Below are 23,997 nucleotides of genomic sequence, written 5' to 3' on the forward strand. Positions count from 1 at the left end.
AAGACACTTCATTGAATTTTTTTTTGTTAATAGAATACTGAATTCAGTGTTACAAAGAACACGTCATGTGTCACGCATGTCCAATGAAAGTGATGTTGTAATAAAGAGGGGTCATTTCAAAGTGGGACAGCGTGTGGTACCCAATCACTGCCAGCAGTTTTCAAGTGGCAGTTCTAGTTATTTTTTTTTGTGGGGGGGGGGGGGGGGGGGGAGGTCGAAAACCTCTGCACTGACTAAGCAATGGGTTCAGGGGTCGTTCAATATCACCGTTCACATCTGTACAAGGCTTCAGCACAATAGAGCGATTTAAAAAAAAATAAAAAAATAAAGAAATCCTTTAAAAAAATAAATAACAATATTTAAAAATTTGGAAAGGTTTTTGCCGAAAATACTCCCCGGCACTCACTGATGAACCTTTGGAAGTGTGGAGAAGATCCGTTCAGCCATCTTCGAAAATGGCAACACTTACTCAAGATGGCGGTGTGAGGGATATCGTGCTGCCTCCTTCTTGCCTGGGATGGAAAGTACTGAGGGCCATGTCAAATTCATCAGTTTTGAAGGCAGTGAAGACCGAACTAAAATGGCAGTTTCGACGGGACAAGATGTGCACAAGGCTTCCGCTTTCATGCCATTCGGCATGCATTTGTGACGTGGTCTGGCTCTGCAGTTTGGTGGGACATGTGGCCCGGTGCTCCCAGTAGAGAAGGCCCGAGCATTTCCGAACTCCCTTTTGCAATGTTCTGCCTGTTGAGCTTGAGAGAGACTGAGTTTTGTCGTGATCGAGATCCTCAACTTGGCTGTTGATTCAACAGCATGACTGAACGAATGGAGATTGAACCCTGTTGTTGGATCTAGGACTGAATGCAATGGATTTGATATGAGTGAGAACCAAACCTGGGAGGCAGCTTTGATGTGGAAAAGGGCTGCGCACATGGCACCCAGAGTTGAGCCAATCAATATGCACATGGGACACGGTCGGGGGCAGCACTGATAAGGAGACAGCTTGGTGCTTGGTCCATGGTGATTCGTGGGTGAAGATGTGCAGGGTGCAAGATGTGCAGGGTGCAGGGCGAGGTGTGCAGCACGGATGGGGAGATGGCTTGGTCCATGAGTCATGGTGTCTGGCTGTGGTGAATATGAATGCTCCAGCACCAGGGAGGGCTCTGTTGGGAGCGGCACAGATAAGGAGACATCTTGGTCCATGGTGATTCGTGGCTCCTTTCTGTGGTTAAGCGAGATGCTCCATTACTGGAGAATGTCATGTTTTCTGGTTGTCACGGTTTCAGGGTGTGGTGAAGGTGAATGCTCCAGCACCGGGGAGGGCTCCATTGGGCTTGGCGCGGATGGGAGATGGCTTGGTCCATGTGTCGTGGTTTCTGGCTGTGGTGAAGCTGGGTGCTCCAGCACCGGGGAAGGCTCTGTTGTGCGTGGTGCAGATGGGGAGACGGCTGGGTCCATGGGTCATGGTTTCTGGCTGTGTGTGAAGCTCAATGCTCCAGAACCAGGGAGAGCTCCGTTTGAGTGTGGCGCGGATGGGGAGACAGCTTGGTCCATGAGTCATGGTTTCTGGCTGTGTTGAAGCTGAATGATCCAGCACCGGGAGGGCTCTGTTGGGTGCGGCATGGATGGGGAGATGGCTTGGTCCACGAGTCATGGTTTCTGGCTGTGGTGAAGCTCAATGCTCCAGCACTGGGGCTCCAACAATAGCTACAGTCACGTGAAAAAGTAAGTACACCCCATGTAAAGTTTTGACTTTTTCAACATATTTCAACATCCAGCTATTTGATCTTCATTTCAACAATATTGATAGATAAAGGTGATATAATATAACAAATATCATTAAACATTTACATTTTGTAGTCCATTGTATAATTTAAATAAACATAAATGCAAATTTCGTATGTGGAAAATGTAAGTGCACCCCTACATTTATCACTACTTCAAATACCTAAAATTAGAATCAGGTGCACCAGCTCAGGTGCAAATGATTAAAACATCTTTGGAGAGGATCTTGGAGGAACCTGTCTTATTTAAACCTCAGACATTTAGTTTGGTTTGCTCTTTGTTGTTGAAGTGTGCGGCGTCACCATGCCGAGACCAAAAGAGCTCTCTGAGGCCTTCAGAAAGAAGGTTATAGATGCCTACGAGTCTGGGAAGGGATTTCAACAGATCTCCAAACAATTTGAAATCAATCGTTCGACTGTCCGGAAGATCATCTACAAGTGGAGAAGATTCCAAACAACTGCCAACTTGTTCAGGCCGGGCCACCCCATCAAGTTCAGCCTGAGAGCAGACCGCAAGATGCTGAAAGAAGTCTTTAAGAACCCCAGAATGTCATCAAGGGACCTCCAGGTAGCTCTTGCCACTGTTGATGTCAAAGTGCATGAGTCTACCATTAGAAAGAGGCTGCACAAATTTAATCTACATGGGATGTGTGCCAGGAGGAAACCTTTGCTGTCCAGAAAGAACATCTGGGCAAGACTAAAGTTTGCCAATGAACACCGAGGCAAAGACCAGCACTTCTGGAACAATGTGTGCTGGACAGATGAGTCAAAGGTAGAGCTATTTGGCCACAGTACCAGAAGACATGTTTGGCGAAAACCAAAGACAGAATTTGACCACAAGAACCTGATACCAACTGTAAAGCATGGTGGTGGAAATATTATGGTTTGCTGCATCAGGGCCTGGGCAGCTCACCATCACAGAATCCACTCTGAATTCTGCATTGTACCAGAGGGTGCTTGAGGATAATGTGAGGTCATCTGTCGGAAAGTTAAAGCTCAACCGTAGGTTGAACTTGCAACATGACAATAACCCTAAACATACCAGTAAATCCACCAAGGAATGGCTGAAAATAAAAAAATGGAGGGTTCTGGAATGGCCAAGTCAAAGCCCGGATCTGAATCCCATCGAGATATTGTTGGGGGGGATTTGAAACGAGCTGTGCATGCAAGAAACCCCTCAAACATCACACAGCTGAAAGAATTCTGCATGGAGGAGTGGGCAAAAATTTCTCTCAGTCGATGTCAGAGACTGGAAGACAGTTATAAGAAACGGATACTTGAGGTTGTTTCTGCCAAAGGGGGCAATACCACCTTTTGGAGCCAAGGGTGTACTTACTTTTTCCACATGCGAAATTTGCATTTATGTTTATTTAAATTATACAATGGACTACAAAATGTAAATGCTTCATGATATTTGTTATATTATATTGTAGCGGTTACCGCTGGATGTACATAATCGCCTTGCACCGGCCAGAACACGGCCAGACGCGCCTCTCCCGGGCATGCCCGGACTCACTGTTCCCGGGCACGCCCGAACCTCCCGGGCACGCCCGGTCTCGTCTTTCCCGGGCATGCCCGCTCTCGCCTTTCCAGGGCTCGCCCAGAGCGTCCGGGCATGCCCGCTATCGCCTTTCCAGGGCTCGCCCAGAGCGTCCGGGCATGCCCGCTATCGCCTTTCCAGGGCACGCCCAGAGCATCCGGGCATGCCCGCTATCGCCTTTCCAGGGCTCACCCAGAGCGTCCGGGCATGCCCGCTATCGCCTTTCCAGTGCTCGCCCAGAGCGCCCGGGCACGCCCAGCCTCGACTTGCCAGGCCGCAGCCAAACACGCCCGGGCAGGTCCAGACTCGCCTTTCCAAGGCTCGCCCTTGATACCCGGGCATGCCCGGTATAGCTTTTGCCGGGCAAACTTCCCGACATAAATGTGTATATATATTGTTGCCCGAAAAACGGGCTTGTCAGAATACCTGAGCTGTTTTGTTTCAATAAAGCAACTCGGACGAATTCCGTCTTTGGTCGCGTCAATTCTTTCGACTCGCGTTGGAGCGCAGTTCCTTCAATATCACCTTTATCTATCAATATTGTTGAAATGAAGATCAAATAGCTGTATGTTGAAATATGTTGAAAAGGTCAAAACTTTACACGGGGCATACTTACTTTTTCACGTGACTGTATTCTTGTACTGTATATTATATCCACACATATTATACGTGACACATGCTATACATATTGTTGCGGATTCCTGGTCTGTCACCGTACTAAGGGGGTGGGGCAGGGAGATGAAGACCCCGTTTCCCCCACAGACACTGGTTCCACGGGGTCGTCGGCCGAGACTAAATTCGCTGTTGACGGGTTGTTAAACAACCTCAACTGCCAATCCCCCAACCATGGGTGTAGGGTTATTGGTCATGACCCAAATACTTTCTAGACCACTTGGCTAGAAAGACTGGGAATTGAACCCCCTCTCACGATTTCACACCTTATTCCAATCGAGTGTGCCAAGCGGTTTTGCACTGGTCTGAATCACGGTGTTATGCTGCGTGTGATTGATGGGCCAAATTGACGAGTCAAATTCGGTTTGGACTATGCTGGGCCAATGGGGGAAAGCACGTACACGGACAGGTTGAAAGGAACAAAAATGTACACGTCTTTTATTTATTATTCAAAGAACAAAGACGAGAGGCAGGCTTATCAATTCTTACCTATCTAAATCCCAACGGGCGCCTTGCACACACACACACGGGGGATGAATCGCACAGGTTAACTCGTACCGATAGATGTGCTGACACAGACTTGGGTTCGCCAGCTTCCGCGCGCAGCTCATGGGCCATTCAGGACGCACAGCTTGAAGAAGGTCCGCAGGACGAACCGCCACGTCAAAGTCAGCACGAATGACGATCCAGATCGAGAAATGATTCAGCGCAGGTGACGACCCAGCTCGGATGAAGCACCAGCTTGAACGAAGGTCGAGCGCAGGAAGGAGGAACCAGCATGTCGGACAGCCAGCTTGAAGGATGACGACGAGAGATTGCTGCGAGAGAGGACCCGAAGTGCGATGGGCACCGGTTTATATTGGGTTGAAAGGCTTTCTTGAATGTCCCACAGCCTCCCATTGGCCAAGGTAACATTGGTAGTTTTCTGGTGTCATGTCCACGACCTCTCATTGGTTGCTTGCATGTCCAAGATCTCTCATTGGTTGTTTGCTGGTGAAGTGTCCACGACCTTTCATTGGTCACCTGCTGGTGACGTGGGCTGTTCTTTTAGCCATGCCTTCCACAGCAGCGGTTGATCATGTGGACTGTATTTTTAGCCACGCCTACATTCACATGAACCAACGTTTTTGTACAACCACACGGAGGTTTGAAATCCTGCCTTAACTCAACGCATATCTGCTTTAATCACTACACAATGGGAAGGGAGCGAATCTTTACATTTAATAAGAAATAACTGACTGCTGTAGGATACATGTTGTCATGTAATTAACTGGAGGGGGTTTGTTCTTTATAGCAAAACCACAACAATATTATATGCACACAACATACACATACACACATCATGTTCTGTGAACTCGTTTTTATGTTTGTTTCATTGCAAAAATAAATTATTGACAGTGTTGGTGAATTGTTTTTCCAGATAAATTGGGAAAGTTTCCCCCGTTGGTCGACACAGAAGATCCTTTCATTCATCACATGACATGGACTTTTTCTCAGGAGGTTAATAAATTTAATGGTGAGTCTAAAAGCAGCAACAACAACAACAACAACAACAACGGTGACGGGTGGATAACGATCCCACAACTTCAGATCCAAAGAAGTGAGAAGCCACACAGGTTTTCTCTTTCCAACGAGGACTTCACCTCTTCATCATGTTTGAAAAAATGTGTAAAAATACATGCAGGTGAGAAGCTCCAGAGGTGCACTGTGTATCAAAAGGGATTTACTTACTCTTCATATCTACATAAACATCAAAGGATACACACCGGGGAGAAACCCGACAAGTGTTCACAATGCACGAAGGCCTTTTCTCAATCATCAAGTTTACTTCGACATCAAACAATACACACCGGGGAGAAACCCTACAAGTGTTCTGTGTGCCCAAAGATGTTTACGCAGTCAGCACATTTACATAAACATAAAAGATTGCACACCGGGGAGAAGCCCTGTAATTGCGTGGTGTGTAATAAGGCGTTTAATTATTCATCAAGTTTACTTCGCCATCAAAGAATACACACCGGGGAGAAACCCTACAAGTGTTCTGTGTGCGGCAAGGTGTTTAATCGTTCAACAAATTTGTCTCAACATCAAAGAATTCACACCGGGGAGAAACCCTTCAAGTGTTCCGTGTGCTCCAAGATGTTCAAGCAGTCAGCACATTTACATGAACATCAAAGATTGCACACCAGAGAGAAGCCCCACAATTGCTTGGTGTGTAACAAGACCTTTTCTCATTCATCAAGTTTACTTCGACATCAAAGAATACACACCGGGGAGAAACCCTACAAGTGTTCTGTGTGCGGCAAGATGTTCAAGCAGTCAGCACATTTACATGAACATCAAAGAATGCACACCAGAGAGAAGCCCCACAAGTGCTTGGTGTGCAATAAGGCGTATCGTCTTTCATCACTTTTGTCTCAACATCAAAGATGGCACACGGGAGAGAAGCCCTTTAAGTGTGCTGTGTGCAACAAGGCGTTCAGTCATTCATCAAGTTTATCTAGACATCATCGAATACATAACTGAAAATAACTGAAATGGAAACGTCAGTGAATACAGCCCTCATGATTTCAAACAAACAAAAATAAATATGAACAAATTCACACAGACAAATGGGAGAACGACAAAATAGCAGGAAGATTGAAAAATAGTTGGTGGTTGAATTCAGTTCGCTGATATGAAAATCCCATTCAAAATTCAAGTCAATCGGATGACAATTGAGGATTTTAGAGATTTGAAAAAAAGGTTCACCTTTGGCCGATGTTGACCTTTTGACCTTTGGCCTTTGCTGACCTTTTGACCTCAAAAATATATAGGATTTTGTCGGACCACAAACTCTGCGATTTGGTGAAGTTTCGTGAAGATCGGTTTGAAAATGTTACCTGTACAAAGTATAAGTGAGCGGACAGACAAACAAACAAACACACTCACAAACCGGAATGATTAACATTGTTGTCAAAATTTTTTTTTTAAAGCAAGTATTAAACGGAATCAAATGCAATACCCTCTCCTCAGGCAAGGGTAATAAAGGTTGAGGTAAAATCATAGAAATTCCTACTTTGAGGATCCTCTACTCAGACACAAATATGAACAAGGGAAAAGTTAAAATAATAACAAATGTTCCCTTTTTAAATGGCCGGTACTCAGCTCTACGTCCAAATTGCATTTATGGACTTGATGGTCGCTACAGCCTGTGTAGCCACCCGCACAGGGGAAGTGCTCCAACAATGGCACCGGTGCCGTATGTCAAAACCGCCCAGGCGTGAGCAAGCAGTCCAAATGGTCCTTCCTCGCCTCCAAGCGCAATGTGGCTCTCAGCTCCCCCGAAGAGCAGCACATTCCAACAACACCTCCTCTGACTTCGCAAAAGTTCCACAAAAGCTCCGAAAGCTTTCCTCACAATCGCACATGAGCCAGAAGCAGCTGAGCCACCCGAGAGAGACAAAAGCGACCGAGAGAGTAACTATCCTTCTCCTCCATGCTTCTCGCTCTGACGTCACTCTGTCCAATCGCCGAGCTCCGTCGAATCACCGCGCGGCCTTGCTTGACCTTAGGGGCGTGGCCTGGTGGCTTTGCTCTTCTTCGCTCCGCCCGTTCCACTCTGGGGGCGTGGCCTTTTCCTTGCTGGTTGGTGGGGCGGTGTTTACTTGGCGAACCGTTCTGCCTGCTTGCAGGGGGCGATTGTTGTTATTGTTGTTGTTATAACGAGGGTTTTTATGGCCGGCCTTTTTGGAGTTTGTAAAGACGTGGGGGAAAAGTCAGCATGGGGAGCAATCACATACTGGGAGAAACTAATCTTAATCCCTCTCCAATTACCATTGCTTCACCCCTTGTGTGAAGACATGTAAACAACTTAAGCTCCGTTTTCTCTACTTGTTCGGTAACATGGTATTCTTGAATAATTCATGGGTCACCTGGTTTGGTTTTTGGATCATGTTGTCATGTAGGATTTGAAAATCGTCATTTTGGATTGAACGAAAGTTTTTAAAATTCTATCTTTTGAACTGCTTCATTGATCGATGTGAAACTTCAAAGTACAGTTGTAGTCCTCAAGCTGATTACGTATTTAAAATTTGAACATTAATTGTTGTACGGTCTGGCAGCCAAAGTTGTTATTATTTGAAGAAGAAGAAACTCCACATAATTATCTTCTCCAGCCATGTGACTTTTCAGTGTATCGTCAATTTTGTCCTGTTTGAAGTCAGTGGCATCCTGTCTGTTTGTTATGTAAGTCTATTAACTATGTACGATCGGAATGTACCTTTTGAGACTTTGGACCACAGAGACCTATGAGACCTTCAAAGAAACTTTAAGTCCCCCTGCCATCCCTCAAGACCCTTTAGACCACCAAGATCCCAAAATACCCCAAAGACCTTTTAATACCCAAAAGACCCCGAGGACTGAAAACCCCAATGACCCAAAATACCCCAAAAAAAACCCCCGAGGACTCTTTAGGGGTCTTTTGGGGGGTCTTTTGAAAAAAAAATTCCGAAAACATTTCTGAAAGCTTTTTGCCTAAAACACTCCCTGGCACTCACTGATGAACCTTTGGAAGTTTGTAGAAGATCCGTTCAGCCATCTGAGAAAATGGCGATGCACACACAAGATGGCGGTGAGAGGGATATCTCGCCTGGGATGGAAAGTACTGAGAGCAGTGTCAAGTCAAATTCATCACTTTTGAAGGCAGTGAAGACCTAACTAAAACGGCAGTTTCTATGGGACAAGATGCGCACAAGGCTGCCGCGATCACGCCATTCGGCATGCATTTGTGACGTGGCCTGGCCCTGCAAATTTGTGGGACATATGTCCCCGTGCTCCCAGTAGAGAAGACCCGAGGATTTGGAACTCCCGTTTGCAAAGTTATGCCTGTTGAGCTAGAGATAGGCTTGAGAGAGAGGCAGCTTTGATGTGGCAAAGGGCTACGCACATGGCGTCCGGAGTTGAGCCAATCGATATGCACATGGGACGCGGTCTGGCACAGCACTGATAAGGAGACAGCGTGGTGCTTGGTCCATGGTGATTTGTGGGTGTAGACTTCATTAAGTGCAGAACGAATGGGGAGATGGCTTGGTCCGTGAGCCGTGGTTTCTGGCTATGGTGAAGCGTGTAGGGCTCCATTGGGTGCAGCATGGATGGGGAGATGGCTTGTTCCATGAGCCATCGTTTCTGGCTGTGGTGAAGCTGAATGCTCTAATTCTGGGGAGGGCTCTGTTGGTTGTGGCGCGGATGAAGAGACGGCTTGGTCCATGAGCCGTGGTTTCTGGCTGTGGTGAAGCGGATTGCTCCAATTCCAGGGAGGGCTCTGTTTTGGTTGTGGCGCGGATGGAGAGACGGCTTGGTCCATGAGCCGTGGTTTCTGGCTGTGGTGAAGCGGAAGGCTCCAGCACCGGGGAGGGCTCCATTGGATGCGGCGCGGATGGGGAGACGGTTTGGTCCATGAGCCGTGGTTTCTGGCTGTGGTGAAGCTGAATGCTCTAATTCCGGGGAGGGCACCATTGGATGCGGCGCGGATGGGGAGACGGCATGGTCCATGAGCCGTGGTTTATGGCTGAAGTGAAGCTGAATGCTCTATTTCCAGAGAGGGCTCCGTTGGGTGCGGCGCGGCTGGGAAGACGGTTTGGTCCACGAGCCATGGTTTCTGGCTGTGGTGAAGCTGAATGCTCCAGCACCGGGGAGGGCTCCGTTGAGTGCGGCGCGGATGGGGAGACGTTTTGGTCCACGATCCATGGTTTCTGGCTGAGGTGAAGCTCAATGCTCCTGTGAACAAGTGAACAGTGCAGTGAATGGTGCTCCAGCGAACACTGGTGAACAAGTGCTATGGTGGAACTGGTGTTTTCTATTTTTTTGATTAATCAATTCATTGTTTAATCACTTTAATTATTATCAATTTGTTAAGGACTTTTTTATTTTCTTTCTCAGCTTGACAATATCTCAGGCACCTTTTTTGCTTGGAATCTGATATTTGTGAACAATAATGACCAAGTGATTTGGCTACAAAAGCCTTTTGGATTTATTAATTAATAAATTTTTCGTTTAATTATTTAATTTTTGTTTTAGTTACTTCATTTTGAAAAAGTTTACAGATTCGGATTAAAAAGTGGTAGTTTCGGTATATATATAATAGCCAATTGATGAAGAAATGAAATATTCTATCATTATTCATTTTAATTATACAATTGATCCATCCATTATTGTGCACCGCTCCGTCCAAATTCCGTCTCCATTTGCCATGCGCTAAAGGACATGTTGTTGTTTTCTTATTTGACATGGGGGCGGTGTATTTTGAATGTCGGTATACTTGTTTGTTTTCTTTCTTTCTGTTTGTTATGACTAATTGACATATATCATCAAACCAAAGGATTCTACATCCGTGAGGTAAGTTTTACTTACAGAACTGTGCGAAGATCTACTGTAATGTGCGCACCCCACAAGTGTTGGAGGTGTGCTCATTTACCAAGCAGCTAGCTAGTGCTTGCCAAGCCAGCCGTTCCTTAACGGTTTTTAATGGAGTGCTTGCTCGAATGCTTAAACCACTTGGCGATCTCTCCACAAGAAACTTGGTAAATGAACACACCTAATGTTCTTGAGACCCGACCATCGATTGACTGTATAATCTATGTACCCCAAAGAGGAATGGCCATTCCTGCCACTCCCGTAGTGAGCGGGTCTAATTGTAAATTAAAATGTTGGTCGGTGGACTCAGCCGTCGCAATGACATCATTGACGTAATGAGGTAAAGGACACAAAACTGATATATTTTAACTTCCAGTACGTTTGCAGTCACGACGAAGGGATTATGTTACGATTAAATTTACTGTAATATGAACGTACGTTATCATTATTTCGAAAATGATATTACCATGAAAACTGAGGCTAATTCCCAACTTCGTTGGTTATTAATATTAGTGCCGAACACCACTCATCATTGATCAGGAACCATACACCACTTCAATCCATCAACTTTCCATTCACAACATTGGGATTAAAGTGTTATGGTTATATTTACCATACAAGTCAGGAGGCGACGATGGTTCACGAGCGAGCAGTATTCAATGACAAAGGACGGACTACAACCGAAACAGGCCCGGACAGGCCAGGCCCGGAAATGTCAAAACGAAGGTCACTGACCTCGAAATGAGATAGAAAATAATGTATAATCATTTATGAGGTTAGTTAGCTACACAATACCGAAAATTCGGTTAGATTCCGACAACTTTGAAACTTTGACCTTTGTGAACTTCAAAGGTCGAAGATTCTGAAATTTGTTGGAAAACTTGCATTTCATGATGTATGTGATAATATAAGATCATGTACGACATTTCCCTCTATCAGGAAGCGAACAATGTGATAAAACCATCAAAAATCGACTTTTCTAAATTTCGTGACCTTGTGACCTTGACCTTGGGGCGAAAATGAAAAAATCGAGCTCCGTGGGGCTAGACACATGACATTGGTCTAACCAAATATCGAAACCCCTGGTAGATTTCACCAAACCCCTCGGAGAAGATGTAGCTTGAACTTGAATACCCCCCTAAAAAGACATCTTTTCGGGTGTGGCTCCGCCCACAATGGGCGCAATACGCCCACTCGAGGCAGGACACAACTAGATCATGATATCAACCTCCCACCCAAGTATCATCAAGATCGGATGATATCATCGGGTAGTTATGTTGCGGACAGACAGACATACAGACACACACCCATGACGAATATAGTGGTCACTTGATAACTCGTGAACCAATCTATATAATAATACTGTTAGGACTCGACTTTGTTATCCCTTTTACGCCGCACCCAGTGACCCCATGCCCACGGCACTAATGCATTTTCCATCTACGAACCGCGCTCTTTGTTTATCACGTACAGCCATACTCGAAAAATCTGAATTCGCCGACTTTGGGACCCAAAAGCATCCGATTATCGGCCGATACGACGCCATCTTACGACACCATCGTGTTGGCGTCTGCTGGGCGAAGGCGATGCGAGCCGTCCGCTGATTGGACAGTCGAGTGGTGTGAACCAAATCGTCTTTTTATTCCCTTGAACATTTTAAATTAGGATATATAAGGAAACGTCTTTATCGTCATTCGAATCAAAGTGAAGAAGTTTTTGAAGTTTTGATTTTGGAAACGTTAAATGGAGAAACAGTTTCACAGGAAGAGAATGCAATGCGATGAAGAAGAATCCATCTTTATTTTATTTTTTTGAACCACAAAAGATTGAAGCTCCACGAAGTCAGGAATGTGAAACTACGTGAATGTAATAAAATAACAAGTGCAACAAGTACAAAAAGTTTTAATTAAAACAAAAGCCGCGTCGATGTTACACAATGCCTAGATGCAGCTGTGCCTATAACGTCGATGTTATAAGCACAGGACATTCCTATTGATTCGATTACTTGATGTTATTTTTGTGCAAAGTGAAAATATATCTCGGCAATTTCCCGTGTGTGGCGACGAATTTTTAATATATCTCGGCATTTTCCCATCTGTTATTTCAGGTGGTGTATGACTGACCATGCCGCGATTTAAAAAATATATATCTTGGCAATTTCCCGTGTGTGGCGACACGTGAACGAAGCTATGCTCCTCTCTCCACATTATTGTGACGACGTATAAATTAAATATTTCATCGTGACGATTGTCATCAAATGGACGAATTTTTAATATATCTCGGCATTTTCCCGTCTGTTATTTCAGGCGGTGTATGACTGACCATGCCGCGATGTAAAAAAAAATATATATCTCGGCAATTTCCCGTATGTGGCGACACGTGAACGAAGTAATGCTCCTCTCTCCACATTATTGTGACGACGTATAAATTAAATATTTCATCGTGACGATTGTCATCAAATGGACGAATTTTTAATATATCTCGGCATTTTCCCTTCTGTTATTTCGGGCGGTGTATGACTGAGCATGCCACGATTTAAACAAAATATATATATATCTCGGCATTTTCCCGTCTCTTATTTCGAGCGGTGTATGACTGAGCATGCCGCGATAAAAAATAAAAAAAATCTCAATGGACTTGAAGTTACAGGCCTTTGAGAATTCATTTCGTTCTATAAAGGGCAACTTTCATCGGATTTTCTTCCCGTTTTTTTTCAACCGAGTCTAAAACTATGTTAGCGACTGTGAAAAATGAAATGACATATCGAATTTGATTTGAAAGAAAACTGTGTGAGAGAGGAAGACACCACGGGCCTACCAAACAGGCCTCAAAGCTATGCGAGTTAATAAAATGGTGGATATTTGTTTATATGAAGCCTCTCCCAAAATGGGTGGAGCTATGGTTCCCAGAATGGGTGGAGCTTTGAGGTTTTGTCTTCTCTGCAAGAACAAGAAGAAGAAGAAGAAGAAGAAGCAGTGGTAACAACAACAACAGCAGAGGGCACTCTATGAGCAGCGTCTGCGACGCAGCTAAAATGTACATAAACGACACAGTTCTATGAAACAGTTTCACAGGAAGAGAATGTGATGCAATGCGATGAAGAAGAATCCATCTTTATTTTATTTTTTTGAACCACAAAAGATTGAAGCTCCACGAAGTCAAGAATGTGAAACTACGTGAATGTAATAAAATAAATATATACATAAACGACACAGTTCTATGAAACAGTTTCACAGGAAGAGAATGCGATGCGATGTGATGAAGAAGAATCCATCTTTATTTTATTTTTTTAAACCACAAAAGATTGAAGCTCCACGAAGTCAAGAATGTGAAACTACATGAATGTAATAAAATAAAAATATACATAAACGACAGAGTTCTATGGAATTTTAAATGGATTCATTTTCACATGAAGGAAATGAGGCGCAGATGAAGAAGATGACTGCATCACCGCAATTCACCTCAGGTTTTTGGCGTATCTTTCAAGTTGTGATTTTGTGAAAATCCTGAATATTCCTTTGGTTTTGTCGACACGTTTTGTTGAGAAGACGATCAACAAAACATTTTCCTTTTTGATTGACAGGTTACAAATGTGTTCTTGAATAGCCGAAATGTCGCGTTTTTTAATTCAAGTTGAATAGGTCTTGAGGCCTTTATTAATAATCTATATCTATATCTATATATATCTACATAACGACTTTGTTATCCCTTTTACGCCGCACCCAGTGACCCGATGCCCACGGCACGAATGCATTTTCCATCTACGAACCGCGCTCTTTGTTTATCATGTACAGCCATACTCGAAAAATCTGAATTCGCCGACTTTGGGACCCAAAAGCATCCAATTATCGGCCGATACGACGCCATCTTACGACACCATCATATTGGCGTCTGCTGGGCGAAGGCGAAAGCTTTAAAAAAGTGTACTTCGCCGAGTGACGAAACGTATGCGTAGGCCTAGGCACTACCTATCCAGTTGTTGTGTTTCCGTTGTGGCCATGATCTCAACAAATGGCATAGGCCATGTGGCGTCGGGTAGGTCATGATCAGCCCCCCCCCCCCCCTCTTTCGTTTCACCAACTCCTGCATCTGCCACCGTTCATGATTATCAAAGTAGGCTTTATCCTGTTCACGATAAGGTAGAAATCAGTGTTGTACTGATTGGTGTTGTACACGAGGTAGATACGAGTTGTTGTAGCGATGTCGGTGTCGGTGTCGGAGACACACGAGGTAGATAAGGTGTTGTACACGATGTCGTAGCGTTGTCATTTAAGTAGATTGCAATAAATACGTTGTTCATATATGCACTCTTCATTCTCATCTTTCTTCCTAACTCTTACTCGGACAAGCAAATCCCCTATGCCATCCACAATGGTACACTCTATCCATACACCACATCCTCCCTTCCGTGGATGTTCCACGGTTTTCGGCTAGTCTATATAATAATAGCATAAGGACTCGACTTTGTTATCCCTTTTACACCGCACCCAGTGACCCGATGCCCACGGCACTAATGGATTTACGATCTACGAACTGCGCTCTTTGTTAATCACGTACAGACATACTCGAAAAATCTGAATTAGCTGACGTTGGGGCCCAAAAGCATCTGATTAACTGCCGATACAACGCCATCTTACGACGCCATCGTATTGGCGTCTGCTGGGCGAAGGCGAAGCAAGCCGTCCGCTGATTGGACAGGCGAAGGCGAAAGCAAGCCGTCCACTGAGTGGACAATCCAGAGCATGCATTTGTGCCGGTGTCGGCGATCGTTGTTCATATACGCACTCTTCATTCTCATCTTTCTTCCTAACTCTTACTCGGACAAGCAAATCCCCTATGCCATCCATAATGGTACACTCTATCCATACACCACATCCTCCCTTCCGTGGATGTTCCACGGGTTTCGGCTAGTTAGTATTATTATTACAAAATGGGGGGGGGGGGGGGGCATGTTAACTCGCCAGGGGCATAAGTATAAATTATCCCTTGTATGTCTTACCCTGTGTGATTTATTCCTTTGTCCCTTATGGCACCGCAACAGACACGAGTGCAGAAAATGCCCATATATTAAACCATCCAAAATAATAAACCCAACCGGAAGCCAGTTCTGAGCATGGCCATTTGGACGCATCAGCTGCATCACAATGGAAGACAGGCAGGCCGAAGATGCCCCAAAGAGCCGTGATTGGCCAGGGCGGAGCAAGAAGCTACCTGCTGATTGGTGGAGGGAAGGCCGAGGAGGAAGCAGATCGCCGATGGGCAAGGACCACTGATGATTTCAGAGGCAGACTGCGCACTGACAGGTGGAGAGTTGGACAAGGTTGTGGTGACCTCTGGGCATTGGTGGAGAGGGCCGATGACGTCACGACCCGATGATAAAATAACTCTGGCCGGCATTTTGTTCTCCCTCTCTCTTTGGATCCTTTTTGTCTGCCTTCCCCATCACACTCGTCACAGGCAGCTTTACCAGCAAAAGCGGTTGTGTGCCGGCATCGTCACACCATTCTCCTGTTCATCTGGCGTCAGGGCATTGAGAGCTGCAGTTGACAGGCAGAGATGACGCATGGACGAGCGCTACAACGTGGCGAGGCCGGGGTGAGCGAGATGCCCGGTGAGGCCTGGCAGCGCACGAGCAAGCAGACTGTGGGCTTCTTCCCGCCAAGTACACCACCGGGTCCAGACTGCGCATGCGGGGCCTTGACGATTCCTGACAAGACCCCATGACACGATCAGAGGTAAGTGCATGAAATAACCATACTATTATTTTATCCAGTTTACCTTTCCCTTCGTCTGTGTTTTTAAGTCTGGTGTGGGGGACGTCCCTGTTAGGAATTTAATTTTACTGTGACGTTTTGCTTTGTCCTGGCATTCCGTTTTAATAAATCTGTTTCTTTTTGTACATTTAAAATCCGTTTTCGTGTGAGGTATTTCTTTGCAGGCTCTGGGACTGCCGGCAATCGCAACAGGTAAGCTTCAGCTTCCTCTGCCCCTTTCTTTCCCCGCTTATATAAAATACGCATTTGGGCATCACCTTTGGAGTAAAATCTTACATTTGGCCTTCCGTGACTCTCTCGGTGTAAACTGTGAGCAGCCACATGACAAAACATACATACATACGGACGGACAAACACTGTTCTCGACGGCTTCGCCCAATGGGCTACACCGTAAAAAATGAGGCTATCAATGTTATTTGACTATATTTGTCAATTAATCATGTTGGTCTGTCTCGTTTGTTGGTATGTACGTATTGTTACATTTGTGGTGGGTAGGCATTGCAACACTTTTGGCCAGGTATAATTGGATAGGTGGTGTGCTCTGACTGTTGTGAAGAAGAAGAACCCCCATGTATCAAAAGCAGGGATCTGTTTTGACCGGATGTCGTGTAAGAGTGTATCTTTGTCCCCATGACTCGGAGTGGGATTCTGTTAATTAGTTAGGGATTGATGGTGCATCCCCTGTCTGTAAATTGCCTTTGTACTTTTTCCCTTGTTCCTTATGACACACACCACACCCGCCATGCACTCCACACCAAAAGTAAACACGAAATAAAAGACGCAAGAAACAGGACATTGAGTATCACCAATGATACCATCAGCCGCCACATCACAAAGGCAGGCCCATGAGGCCACGCCCGGAAGAGCAGTGATTGGTCCGGTATTGTTGAGCGATGAGATGGGACTTGCTGACAGGAGCACGCAAGGACATTGTCGGATGGATGACGTCAGAGCCTTGAGAACAAAATACTGGAGACCCGACATTTTGTCCTCTTGCGTGGGAACAGTCATTAGGAGCAGACACAGCTTACAGGCTCTTGCGTTGGGCCATTGGTGCCGTGCAGTCACAGTTACCCTCTTGGGTCGGGCTTTGGTGGCGAACAGACGTGGACATTTTGGCTCTTGCGCGTTTGTGCATATCCTCTTGCACTGGATATTCGATACTGACGGTGGCAGTTTGTGCACTCGCTCCCTCGTGCTGACTCTCGGCTGCACTTGGCTCGTGTGCTCCTCTGTGAGGAGAACCTTTCGAAGCTTTGGGGAGCCTTTGCCGCATTGAAGGAGGGGAGGCTGTGCGACTTTGTGCTCTTTGGAGGAGCTGGGGACCGAGTTGTTCTGGCTGGCCCGGAATTGAGCGCTGAGACGTTTGGCTGCAAGCCGCATGGCTCTGTGCTCACGTGATTGACAGGCGCCATTGGTTGAGCACTTCAAAGCGCGGTCCTCTCAGCGACCGATCCCACCAAACTGCTCGTCGAGGCCAGAGCTAAGTATCAGGCAAATTCACCTCACGACATTTTGTTACTTTCATTATTTTATCATCCCCTTGTGTTGTATACGAGTCCATATGGAGGGTCACTCAATTTAGGAATTTAGTGTTAACTTTTCATTGTCCTGCATTTATTTTTATTAAACCATTATTGTTGCATTTTAATTCCTCGCCCTGTCCCATTTATCTGTCAGGGATTCGGAAAACCACCCATGCCGTGTACGCCGTGCAGGTCAGCCTCGTCACTCCACCACTCCTCGCATGTATAAAGAAGGTCTGCTATTGTTGAATGAATGCCTCGGAGTGTAAAGCGGAGTGCAAAGCTTGATCGGCTAATTTGTTCCCAGGGGTATTCACACCCGGGAAAACGACAGTATGTATGTATGTATGTATGTATGTATTGTTACGTGGTCCTCCCGGTAACTACCTGGTCTGGGTGACCCCCGGACCGTGGGAGGACCCCGCCAGAAAGATATATAGTTTGTACGCTTTCGTAACGCAATCAATATGAATTCCGGTCAATAAGAAACCCCACACCAAGGATCCGGAATAATCAATAATATATTCCCCGAGCAATCAACAACCATCAACAATCAACAATCAATATTACTAAGATGGCCATCTTACATATGTGTCCCCCCCCGTTCCACACTCACGACCCCTTGGGTCACTGTCCCTCACAATGTCTATGGGCCCCTCCAGACCTAGGTGAAGGTCGGCTTCTCCGCACACGGGCGGTTGAACGAACCCCGGGTGGACGTGCTCCCAACGTGCACGTCGCGTACCGGGGACAGCTGCTGCAGTGCACACCTCCTTGCCAAGCAACGGGGCAAAACCAAGTGCGGCTTGCAATGCACGCGACGCCCAAGGTGCGACCCGTACGCATCCTTGTAGACGGTGAGGCGAACTGTGCCGGACGCTTGGTTCCGTGCACGAACCCATGGCGACTTGACGTGTAAATGGGTAATTACCCCGCGCAGGTAACTCCTTTCGCCAAACGGGGTTTCAAACGCAGTGTCCCCCATGCTGCTCAATATCGATACCGCTCGCGTCGGAGCTCGGCGAGGAAGAGGAAGAAGATCGCCGCTTCTCCCGGACCTCGTGTCTTTTCTTCTTCCTTTTCCGGTCTCCTTTTCCCCAGAAGGGCTCCTGACCCTTTAATCACAACAACCTTTAATCGAATAAACATTAATAAGCAATGACCTGAATAATAATTCACATAAATCCGTAACAGTATGTACAGTGCATTCAGAAAGTATTCAGACCCCTTCCCTTTTTCACATTTTGTTATGTTGCAGCCTTATGCTGAAATCGTTCAAATTCATTTTTTCCCTCATCAATCTACATTGAATACCATAATGACAAAGAGAAAACAGGATTTTAGAAAGTTTTGCAAGTTTATTAAAAAGAAAAAACTGAATTATCACATTGACATAAGTTTTCAGATCCTTTGCTATGACACTTGAAATTTAGCTCAGGTGCCTCCCATTTCTCTTGATCATCTTTGAGATGTTTCTACACCTTGATTGGAGTCCACCTGTCGTAAATTCAATTGATTGGACATGATTTGTAAAGGCACTTACCTGTCTATATAAGGTCTCACAGCTGACAATGCATATCACAGCAAAAACCAAGCCATGAGGTCGAAGGAACTGCCTGCAGAGCTCAGAGACAGGATTGTGTCGAGGCGCAGATCTGGGGAAGCCAACATAAAAGATTCTGCTGCATTTAAGGTTCCCACGAGCACAGTGGCCTCCATAATTCTTAAATGGAAGAATTTTTGGAACAACCAGAACTCTTCCCAGAGCTGGCCGCCCCGGCCAAACTGATAAATCGGGGGAGAAGGGCCTTGGCAAGAGAGGTGACCAAAAACCCGATGCTCACACTGACTGAGCTCCAGAGATCCTGTGTGGAGAAACTTTCAGAAGGACAACCATCACTGCAACACTCCACCGATCTGGGCTTTATGGCAGAGTGGCCAGACGGAAGCCTCTCCTCAGTGAAAGACATATGAAAGCCTGCTTGGAGTTTGCAAAAAAGAACCTAAAGGACTCTCAGACTGTGAGAAACAAGATTCTTTGGTCTGATGAAACCAATATTGAACTGTTTGGCCTCAATTCTTAGTGTCATGTCTGGAGGAAACCAGGCACCGCTCATCACCTGCCCAACACCATCCCAACGATGAAGTATTGTGGTGGCAGCATCATGCTGTGGGGGTGCTTTTTTAGCAGCAGGGACTGGGGGACTCGTCAGGGTTGAGGGAACAATGAACGGAGCAAAGTACAGAGATATCCTCAATGAAAACCTGAAACAGAGCGCTCAGGACCTCAGACTGGGCCGAAGGTTCACCTTCCCACAGGACAATGACCCAAAGCACAAAGCCAAGACAACGCAGGAGTGTCTTAGGGACAACTCTGTGAAGTTCCTAGAGTGGCTCAGCCAGAATTGAACCCAATCGACGATCTGTGGAGAGACCTGAAAATGGCTGTCCACCAACGGTCCCCATCCAACCTGACAGAGCGTGAGAGGATCTGAAGAGAAGAATGGCAGAAAATCCCCAAATCCAGGTGTGCAAAGCTTGTCGCGTCATACCCAAGAAGACTCGAGGTTGTAATCGCTGCCAAATGTGCTTCAACGAAGTACTGAGTTGAGGGTCTGAATACTTATGTCAATGTGATATTTCAGTTTTTTTCTTTTTCATAAATTTGCCAAACTTTCTAAAATCCTGTTTTCTCTTTGTCATGATGGGGCATTGAGTGTAGATTGATGAGGGAAAAAATGAATTTAAACGATTTCATCACAAGGCTGCAACATACCAAAATGTGAAAAAAGTGAAGGGTTCTGAATACTTTCTGAATGCACTGTATGTATGTATGTTTGTATGTGTGTATGTATGCATGTTTGTTTGTTTATTTGTCTGTGAATGTGACAACTCGTGAACGCTTTCAGCTATCTTCGTCAAACTTTACGAGAAGATCACAAAGGAAAAAATTGAGCCTGTCAATATTATTTGACGAAATGTCAATTAATTGATTGATTAATTAATGGTTATCGATGTTTTAATTGATGTATGATTTAGCAATGAATAGTGCCGACTGGAAAGCAGCCATTATGTGAATCACGGATAACACATGAAAGCATGGAAACGGCCCTAAAATGATGATTATGATTATGATGATTATGATGATTATGATGATGATGATGATGATGATGTTGATGATGTATTTAGTTCTCATTAATTTCTATCTCAGGTGCATTTTGAGCGAAGAAGCTTATTTTTGGACACGACAGTGAATAAGTAATTTGGCTGCAAAGGGTATTTTTGATGTATTGATTCATCAATTAATCGATAAATTAATTGCTAAACTTTTCAATTTCTTACTTTTCAAAATGTTTACAGTTTCAGATAAAACAGTGGTGGTTTAGGTGTGCTATTAGCTAGTTGATTAAGAAATTATTAATTTTACGATTATTATTTATTTATTTTAATGACGCAATTAATCAATTAATGTAAACTGCTCCCTCCCGCGCAATGTCGCACGCTGCAGAATATGTTATTTATTTATTTGGCATGGGAGTGATGTGCTTTGAATATTGCTCGACTTGTGCTGTATATTATATCCACACATATTATACATGACACATGCTAAACATATTACACACACACACACACACAGACACACACACACACACACACACACACACACACACACACACACACACACACACACACACACACACACATACACACATCATGTTTTTGAACTCGTTTCTTATGTTTCTGTTTCATTGCAAAAGTAAATTATTGACACTGTTGGTGAATTGTTTTTCCAGATAAACAATTGGGAAAGTTCCCCCCGTTGGTCGACACAGAAGATTCTTTCAGTCATCACATGACATCATGGCAGGATTTTGATAAAATTAAAGGCGAGTCTAAAAACAGCAGCAGCAACAACAACAACAACAACAACAACAACAACAACAACAACAACAACAACAATGGTGACGGGTGTATAACGATCCTGCAACATGAGACCCAAAGAAGTGAGAAGCCACGCAGGTTTTCTCTTTCCAACAAAGACTTCACCTCTTCATCATGTTTGAAAGAATGTGTACAAATACACACAGGTGAGAAGCCACACAGGTGCACTGTGTGTCATAAAGGATTTATTTACTCTTCATATTTATCTCGACATCAAATTATACACACCGGAGAGAAGCCATACAAGTGTTCACAATGCACCAAGGCCTTTTCTCATTCATCAGGTTTCCTTCGACATAAAAGAATACACACTGGGGAGAAACGCTTCAAGTGTTCTGTGTGTCAAAAGATGTTCAAGCAGGCATCACATTTACATGAACATCAAAGAATGCACACGGGAGAGAAACCCTACAATTGCTTCGTGTGTAATAAGGTGTTTAATCGTTCATCAACTTTGTCTCAACATCAAATGATACACACGGGAGAGAAACCCTACAAGTGTTCTGTGTGCAGCAAGGTGTTTAGTCGTTTGTCACATTTACATCGACATCAAAGAATACATAACTGAACTTGTAAAAATATTTCCAACAACATGTGCGAATAGAAGATGCTCCTCATGTTATGGAAACATCAGTGAATACAGCCCTCAAGATTCCAAACAAACAAAAATAAATATGAACAAATTCACACAGACAAATGGGAGAACGAGAAAATAGCAGGAAGATGGAAAAGACATGGACAGATTAGAGATACACAAAGGAGGCTCATTGGATTGGCTAAGAGGTCAGCTTAACTGTGATGGAGAATGAGTCAAAATGAACGTCCATTACCATGAACACGATACCGATGGCTTTAAGAAGGTGGTGGGACTGAGTCCATCGGACAGATGTAGATTCTGCAAGGAAGAAACAAAGTATGAGCCACCTTCTATCGGGATGTGAAACACTCCTCTCAGAACACCTGTGCACATGAAGACACAACAATGCATGCACTGGCATATCTGCAAAAACGTCAATATCCCAGTCTCATAACAAAAACTACAATGGTATTTGGTAGAGCACATACGTCCGCCAGTCTGAACAGTTTGTTTTGTATCTCATTGAGAGAACGGATCTGTATCCAGACCTGAACCAAAATCAATTTGCTTGCTCTTTTGATCTTAACAACTCATCTACCTAGTTTTGTCATTTCAGTCTTTTTTTTTTCTTTTTTTCTTTTTTTTGTATACTGAATCGAGGCTCGTGAAAGAGCTAACATTTATTTCACAAACAAATCAACCAGACAAACAAAATATATAAAAAGAGGGAGCGGAAGACAAGATGGGGAGAGAAGGGGAAGCACACAAACACAACATTTGAGAGCAGGGAGAAGTGTGGGAGGGAGAGGGCTTGGGGGGAGGAGGCGTGGGAAGGGGGGGGGGAGGGGGGGAGAGCTATAAAACCCAAGGAGACCAAGGACGTCCAGGACAGAAGTTGGTATTTCAAAAAAAAGTGTAGGATTTTGGGTGAAATTAGCGGTGGTAGAAAAGATCAAGGTTTTGGATGGAGGAAGATAAGAGATGGTGGTGAACAGCTGTTTTAAAGACCTGGAGGGTGGAGTGGGATTGAAGAGAGTGAGGGAGTTTGTTCCAGAGGCGGGAGAAAAGAGGAATGAAGGAGGGAAGGTGAGCAGAAAGTCTTGATTTTGGCAGTTTAACCATAAGAGGGTTGCAGGCAGATCTTGTGTGACCTAAAGGAATATTTGGGGGACAGAGCCCAGAGAGAGCCGGGGGGGGCAAGGCCAGAGAGGAGTCCATAGAAGAGGGAAAGACCACCAACCTGCCTGCGGTGAGTGAGTGAAAGGCCCTTGGAGTTAGTTTCATCGCAGGAGATTCCAATGATTCTGAACGCTTTGGTTTCAACAGCGTGAAGACGAGCTAGGTGTGAGGCAGGAGCACCAGACCAGAGGGGAGAGCAGTATTCCATAGAGTTGTGGTTGAAAGCCTTGTAAGTGGTTAGGAGCTCAGGTGCACCAAGGAAGGACTTTGCACGACGGAGGATGCCCAGTCGGCGACTGGCTTTGGAGGCCAGATTTGAAATGTGGTTTTCCCAGGAAAGATCATGGCAGATAGTGAGACCCAAAAGCTTGAGTGACAGAACTTCTTGGAGAGAATTATTCAGAAAGTGGATGGGAGGGTTGTCCAGTCGGTCTTTTCAGAGAGACATCGTAAGAGTGTGAGATTTGTCAGGATTGAAAGACATGTGCCACTTGTTTGCCCAGTCTGTGATTTTGTCCAGGTCTGCTGAGAGTGAGGAGGCTGCAGACTGCTGATCTGAGGGATTAGGAATGGAGCGGCAGAGAGTAGAGTCATCAGCAAAGAGATAGAG

At 45.0% G+C, this 23,997-nt stretch overlaps 1 protein-coding gene across 1 annotated transcript in view; it reads left to right on the forward strand.

Annotated features, from left to right (window-relative positions):
• Positions 1-22,199, forward strand: part of LOC137419639 (uncharacterized) — a 175,416-nt gene extending 153,217 nt beyond the window's left edge. Inside the window, exons 10-11 of the mRNA XM_078785297.1 lie at positions 5,596-6,514; positions 21,772-22,199. Coding sequence (XP_078641423.1) covers positions 5,596-6,514; positions 21,772-22,199 — 1,347 coding nt within the window. The remainder of the gene's footprint in view (positions 1-5,595; positions 6,515-21,771) is intronic.
• The last annotated feature ends 1,798 nt before the right edge of the window (positions 22,200-23,997 follow it).

Source organism: Myxine glutinosa, chromosome 1, assembly GCF_964187855.1.
Source record: "Myxine glutinosa chromosome 1, kmMyxGlut1.1, whole genome shotgun sequence".
Taxonomy (NCBI): Eukaryota; Metazoa; Chordata; class Myxini; order Myxiniformes; family Myxinidae; genus Myxine; species Myxine glutinosa.